Genomic DNA, 7,037 nt, shown 5'->3' with positions numbered 1-7,037 from the left:
GCAAGAGGCAAGGGGATTAGCTGATCTTAAATTCTCTGAGTGACAAAAATGGTTTTTGACTCAGAAAACTAAAGTATCTGTTATTATTTGACACACTTCCATGAACTTTGTACTACATTTTGTCACTTGGTTAACAGGGGTTAGAAAGTTCTAAATGTAATCAACAGTAATACTGAGCACAGGAATTTAATATAAATGTTCAATATGCATATAGATGCTACACCCATAAATATTAATAAAATTAATAAAAATATTAAGACTTCATAATGGTATTGGTCTAAAATGTTGATGGTTATTTTTATGCTGGATTTTTTGCTTTACTAGTTGTGGATTAGAGAACATAAATTTTCTATCAAGACGACGCAATTTCTCGTCTGGAGATTCTTTCTACTGGTAAACTGTAGATTTCATTTACATTTGAATTATAGTGTAATAACTATAGAAGTGCTCTTTCTCACTTTGTCAGACATCAAAATATGGAGGATTTCAGTTTGTTATGTTGCTGTAGCCTCTTGTATGCTACTGGTGCCTTAAGTCTCACTTCTGCTATGTTGGTTGGGCACATCCTCTGGACAGAACCTCCAGGTCTGCAAAATGGGCAGAAGATTCAAGTGAACCACAAATTCCTTATGTGAGTAGGAAGATCAAGACAGCAAGAAATACCACAATGTGGAGACATCACAGTTTGGGTGACTTATATTTCCATTCCTCTCAAGCTGCAATTCCTACTCAGACTCTATCTCAAACTTGCAATTTCTCAGTGCTCCAATCTGGAAAATCAAAATGAAAGTGAGGAAAATTACTTTTCCAACTAACTTTGTTCATGCTAATTAATCCCAGACCAATGAGTACTACTAATTCTTTATAGTGGGTATAACTGGTTTTGAAGAACAACTACAGTGATAAAGTACTTGTAATATTCCCGTTGATGAGGCTGGAACTAAGAGGCACTGCTTTCTTCACTAACAAATACTGTTAGTCTAAAAGGCAAGGCAAAGTTTAGGCTTTGATCCTATTCCCTGCAACCCTTATGCAAAATTTAAGATAATTATACACTTTGAGATGTCATAAGGCAGTCCTGATAATACGGCTTGAATCCAAACACTGTTTTCTGAGGTGTGTTTCATTGAGCTACAAGGAGATATGTTCCCATTTTCTGCAATATCTATGACATGTGCTGATGTCACAGTCACCACAGCAATATAAATAAAAATCACTGTGCACGTGAATGGTACAGTATTTTAACAAGGGCCCCATCTTGTTAGGTTTACCTCAGAATGTCTCACATAGTAGGGAAATTTGAAAGCAAAGACATTGCAGATTTAAAACACTACTATGTATGTGACTAAAAATGCAACTACAAAGATGCAAAATTTTGCAAAAGCATGGAGCTTGTTTAGTCTACTAATAGTGTATATCCTAATGTCACCAGTTAGCTGTTTTGCTGCTGATTCTTTGAGCAGAAATGTCTTATTCTACAATGTTTATCCTGTAATCCCATATGGTCAACCCAAGAATCAGAACTCCCAACAGCCAACTTGCCTCCAGCTATTTTACCTCCTCAACAGCTTTCAAGAGGCTGTAATGCACTGTCAATACAAAAGCTACTGGCTTATTGACAGATGGAAGGGAAAAAAAAAAAAAAAGAAAGAAAGAAAAAAAAGGGAGGTTTAAAAAAACTGAATTAAGTATCAAGGAAGATAACAAAGGAATGACCCCATGAGGCTTTATTAGTTTTTTCATACAAAATGACTTAAAATGTTTGACAATAAAGTAACAGGAAGCTATTAATAACTGTGATACACTTAACAGGTTCTTTGAAGAAACAGATTCAGATTTTAGGTAATTTTTTTTTAGTGTGCGATATAGATTATTATCACTGTAATCTACTGGGTTTAGTGCATATAGGAATATGTCCTTCAAATGCCTAGCCCCGGTTAAAAGAAAACCTGCTTTTCCAAATTTCTTCCACAAAGTATGTTTACAGCCTTTGAATCACTCCTGTGAAACTGTATGAGCACAGACTCGCCTTATAATGGGCATGGCATAGCTTTACTTCACCGTGTGACCATGCCTTCTGTGAGCCAAGGTTGCAGCACTTCCTTTTTCATCTGCATCAAGCTAGCTTGGACCCTCCCTTTCTCATGAGAAGACACGGATGTGAACTTGATACGGCTTTAACCACTAGGGGGCTGTGTGGACACAATCTTTTGGCAACTTTTGGCCCTTCACTGGTTCAAAAGGGCAAATGCGTTTTTCTGTGCGATAAAATGCAACTCCGAAATAATTAACTAGCTTTTTCTTATCTCTCGCTTTTGACAGAAAACACAGCAAATCATGGCTTAATTAGTCCTGTGAAATTTTAAATGACCACAAGTTACTCAAGTTGGTCATGGAACTTGTATAAAAAAAAACCAAACAACTAAATCCTAAAAAATGCAAAATCCTTTTGAATGGCTGTCTAGGGCCTGAAACATGCTCGTTGAGCTCAAGATTCGAAATTAATCCTGATCAAGTGTGGACACTGAAAAAATCCTGTCCATAAGCTGATAATATGTCTAATGAAGGTACCTGACACATACCCAGAAAACAACTAAGTTTCCACAGAAACACACATAACGTTGACATATAGCCAGCCAGTTTTTGTGAAAAGCTGGTTTTGATATTGATACTGATAATTTACCCTTCCCTCTTCCAACATACATTGGAAATGCACAAAGATGGCAAAATATGGTGAAAAGCATAGAAACTTGGTGATTCACAGGGACATGCTGTTCATTACATTGAGAGTCCGATGTGGTTTTAGTCCTCAGAAGATTAGATAAAATCAGAAGGGCTAAGTAGCTACCTATTTCACACACTTGACTCATCTGTCGATTCTCCTCCGTGCCAGTGAGGTCATTAAAATGTCCATCCACACCAAAAGGGAGATTACAATATATCCTGGTATTTGTATTTCATGTTACCTGAAAAGTTCTCCAAATGCTCACTTTCTAAACAGTCATTCCTACTCTCGTGTTTATACAGAGGCTGCGGAAGGGAGCCGATCTGGGTTGAACTAGCGCATCCCAGTGCATTTTTTCACAGGCAGGACACGAGGGGTGGCCTAACAGGCTCGGCTGCCGGTATCTATAGCACGTCTAAAGCATGACAGCCTCCCGTCACCTTCCCTTTGCCCAGCAACCCAGGCGGCGTATTAGGTGTCTCCCAACCCCTCGACGCCGTGAGAGCGGGGGGACAGGCAGGAGAATGCTTTAAAGCGGCCACAAGCGGGGATAAGGGAAGGTTTCGCAGGGGAAGAAAGGGCGCCAAGCCGGGGACGAGCGGCCCGCAGCCCTTTTCCGGCCGAGCCGCGGACCAGGCAGGGAGGCGGCCGCCGCGACCAGCAGCTAACGTCAGCACCTACCTTCTGCGCTGGGTCAAGCCCAGCGCCCGGTGGTACGTGTGCGGCCGCGGGAGGGCGCGGAACGGCGCTCACTCCCCACTGCCCCCGCCACCTTCCCAGCGCGCGCGCTCCCTCAGGGGTGGCGCGCGCGGTGGCCGTTGTGTGGCTGCGCGCGGAGGGCCGCAGCGCCTGCGTTTCGTCGGCGTCGCTGGGGCAGGGTTTCGCTCGGTTTGGCTGCGTGTCACACACAGATGTGACTCTTGTCTGTTCCCTGCAAACGTACAACCGTGACCGCTCACCTCCTCCCGCCTCCCTTCCCCCCCCCCCCCCCCCACCGAAAAAAACCCACCCTTTGACAAAAAAATTCTTCAGATCCCACACCGAGCAGCAGCCGCCGCCGCAGCAGAGCCCCGGGAGCTGATGGAGCAATGGGTGGGAAGCGGGAAACCGGCACCACAAGCGAAAACTTTCCATCTGTCTAACTTTTCGCTTCCCTTCTAACGCTCTCCCCTCTCCCCCTCGGTTCCTTACTCCCTCCTCTGGGCTACGCTTTATTTTCCGTCGTGTCTTTTCCCCTGTCTCAGCCCTCCCTCCACCTTTCTCCTAGCTACTTTCTCTCCCGCTCGCTCCAGCAGCGCCTGGAGCTCGTAAGTGAGAAGCAGCGGGAGAGACTGCAGCCGCTGCGGGAAGGAACCGGGCGGAGGAGCGGGAAGGAGAAAGTGGGAAGAGGGAAGCGGGAGGCAGAGGGGCGGCTATCCCCGCGCGGCACCGCCGGTCGCCCTTACCGCAAAGTTGGCGGCAGCCGCGGGGCGTTTTTGACAGCTGTGGGCGCGGGCGGCCGCTGCCGCAGCCCCTGCCTGGGACAGAAAGTTTGGGCGGGAGGGACGAGGCAGAAGGGGTAATTTTTTCGCACCCCCACACTCTCCCCCCCCGCCCCCCTCCTCCCAGTACTCCTTCCCTCAGGCTCTCTGCCTGCCTCCCTTGCTCGAGAGCGTGGGGTTCGGAGGAGCAACGCTGCCCTCGCAGACCTACTCGCAGCGTCACCCCGCCGCCTCCCCTTCCCTAGCCAAACAACCCAACAACTAACCAACCTGTGGAGGCTCTGACCCGAACCTGGGTCCCTCCTTCCATCACTTCCAGCTCTCTGCCCAAAGCTCTTTTTCTTTCTTTCTCTTTCTTTCGTCCTTCGTCTTTCCTGCTCGGACTGAACTTTGGGGGTTGAAGTTTTGGAAGAGAGAAAAAGGGCGGAGAGAGAGATTCTCGCTGCTGCTTTTTTTTTGGGGGGGGGGGGGGGGAGGGGGGAGGGAGGGGTGGGGGGGGGGAATATTTTTACTTTTAAAATCTATTTTTTTAGCTCAAATCACCTGAAAGGGAGGGGGGTTGCGGGGGGTGGTAGTAGAGAAGGAGAGAGGGGGAAAGAGAGCGAGAGGCGCTGAGAGCCCAGAGGCAGAAGGAAGGGTGCAGGCACTGCCGCTGAGAGGAGATCGAGAGACAGGGGGTGCACTTGACAACCAGCATGCAGAGATGGTAAGAAGTTTCCAGCAGCCTTTCGTTTTCATTCTAGCTTTTACTTTGGTTTGATTTGATTAATAAATTGTGCAGTAACACAAGCAGCCCAGCTCGCTATCCGGTGTGCTTCAGCCTTCAAATAAACAAGGAGCCGGGGAAAGAGAAGAAGTAGGATGATAAATAAATAAACCAGCCCTGTGCTGCGTGGATTGGGGGAAAAAAAGACTAAGAGGCTGTGCTAAAGTTTTAAGTGAGTTTGGGGGGTTGAAATAGGATGGCCACATGCTTTTTACCGCCTCCTTACCTCCATTAGAGATGAGGGGCTAAGTTAAAAAAAAAAATGTGCGTACGTAGGGATGGAGAGTGAAGGTGGAGTGGGGTTGAATAGGACATGCGGTGATCTGGTCTCTTTTGGACACCACGTTCTGCTCGGAAATGACTAAGGTTTGCACACAATGTAAGGTAACGTTTGAGAGCGGAGCAAGGAGCTGTGTGCATGTGAAGCAACGCCTGCGGCAGGGAGGCAGAAGTGTAAATCCACCTTACCTCTGTAACTATATTTGTTGTGCATGCGCTTGCAGTTTGCACCTCTCCAATCAGTGGCTGTTAGCAGAACTTGCAGAGTTAGGCTGATGCGCTGTGAGGGAGGAAGCCCCCAAAAGCAACTTCGAGCGAGTTTTTTCCTGCGTATTTCATGCGCTGTGCAAATGTACGTCTCCTTTACAGCAGGGGGTTTGCAAAGCAGGGTTGGGGCTTTCACGATCTCTAAAAATAAAAAAATTACAATGACCGAGGACCTAGTTTGACTGTTTGCCTGGGTTGCGATGTGAAGATAAGTTAAACAGCTGCGAAGAACAGGCACGTTTACAGCCATGCCTAAACGTGTAATTATAACTGTTCCTGTTAACAAGTGGATTGACCTCAGTGCTGAGCAGTGATCAGCCCTTATTCAGTGAAGTAGTGTATTTTCAATTTCTGACTACTGCATTGCTTTTAGTCAGCTTTTTCACCTCGCTCCAGGGATGCTATGTATCTGTCGTGTGTGCTTTGAATATGCATACATGCACATGCACACGCACGTGTATGTATACATGTGTATACATACGTGTATATGTATGTATGTATACACAGCACTCAAACTATAGATACAGTGTGTGTCTGTGTGAATGGAGAGCTTGAGATGGATTATTTGTATTTTCTTCTCTTCCTAACATGACATGTCTTGTTTCAGTGATCAAATCCACAGTTGGAGTGTAGGAGATGCAACTGTCAAATGTAGGCAACACACACACACACACAAAAAAAAAAATTGGGGGGGGGGGGGAAGCAGCATGTGCCCAGGACTGTGGTTACAGTAACGCTGACAGAAATGAAAGTGGTTTTGAAAGCAGCATGCAATTTATGATGATTCCCATTTACCTTGGAGTTAAGCTGTTGTAAAATTGATGCACAAAAGATACCATGTAATAATCTGGTGTACCCAGGATTAAAGTGGCAAAGAGTGTCTTTTTGTGTGTATGTCTGGCCGACAGTTAAAATGGTTTGAAGCTATTTTTAAGTAAGAAATCAAAGCAGGATACTACATACTTTTCTTAACTGGTATGTTAGCTGTGCATTGGAGTTAATGAAACATTTTTCAGTGGACGTGGGCTTTTATTTTTCATTATCTTACATTTCCCTTCTGTGTTATAACCCATCTCCATAGATGAATTTTAACATGGGGTAGCATTTTTTGTCAATGTTAACAGTTTACTGAGTTCATTTCAAACAGTAATATTTAATAAGCCTGATCAGCAGGTCTGCACAAGAGTACCAAGTTCCTGTAAAAGCATGTGGAACTTTCCTTGCCCTCAAAAATTGCAGGAATTTTTAATCTGAAATTTAATGGGCTATATGAGCTGTGCGATACACTGCAGTTTCATTTTAAGCTGGCTGGTATTAACCATATATGTCTATATATGTTCTGCTTTAAATTTTTAAAGCACATGAATTTTAAAATTTATTCACTAAATATTTCCAATTATCCATCTTTACCTGATCCAGATGCAAAAGAAAATCTAAATGTAATTTATAAACTAATTTGTTACGGGCAAATCTTGAAACTCTGTTAAGACCTGAGATTGTGAAAGTGTTCCTTAAGCAC

At 44.7% G+C, this 7,037-nt stretch overlaps 1 protein-coding gene and 1 long non-coding RNA gene across 5 annotated transcripts in view; one reads left to right on the top strand and one right to left on the bottom strand.

Moving 5' to 3' along the window:
- Window positions 1-282: 282 nt before the first annotated feature.
- Window positions 283-4,532, bottom strand: LOC133262235 (uncharacterized). The gene is made up of 3 exons (XR_009741256.1): window positions 3,917-4,532; window positions 2,967-3,129; window positions 283-770 (listed from the first exon to the last, which is right to left on the bottom strand). It is a non-coding gene; the product is annotated as an uncharacterized LOC133262235 (long non-coding RNA).
- BNC2 (basonuclin zinc finger protein 2) overlaps window positions 3,774-7,037 on the top strand; it is a 339,790-nt gene continuing 336,526 nt past the window's right edge. For 2 of the 4 annotated variants that reach the window (XM_061441196.1, XM_061441201.1), the window contains exon 1: window positions 3,774-3,817. In XM_061441196.1, coding sequence (XP_061297180.1) covers window positions 3,806-3,817 — 12 coding nt within the window. In that variant the 5' untranslated portion in view covers window positions 3,774-3,805. Of the gene's footprint in view, window positions 3,818-4,761; window positions 4,913-7,037 lie in introns of those variants that run through there. The other 2 variants (XM_061441198.1, XM_061441197.1) reach the window with 2 other exon arrangements.

The sequence above is a fragment of the Pezoporus flaviventris genome, unplaced genomic scaffold (assembly GCF_033815535.1).
Source record: "Pezoporus flaviventris isolate CSIRO_AGI_PZ_B2104156 unplaced genomic scaffold, CSIRO_AGI_Pfla_v1 ptg000212l, whole genome shotgun sequence".
Taxonomy (NCBI): domain Eukaryota; kingdom Metazoa; phylum Chordata; class Aves; order Psittaciformes; family Psittacidae; genus Pezoporus; species Pezoporus flaviventris.
Note: the sequence above shows the minus strand (reverse complement) of the source record. Positions and strands in the feature narration are given on the sequence as shown.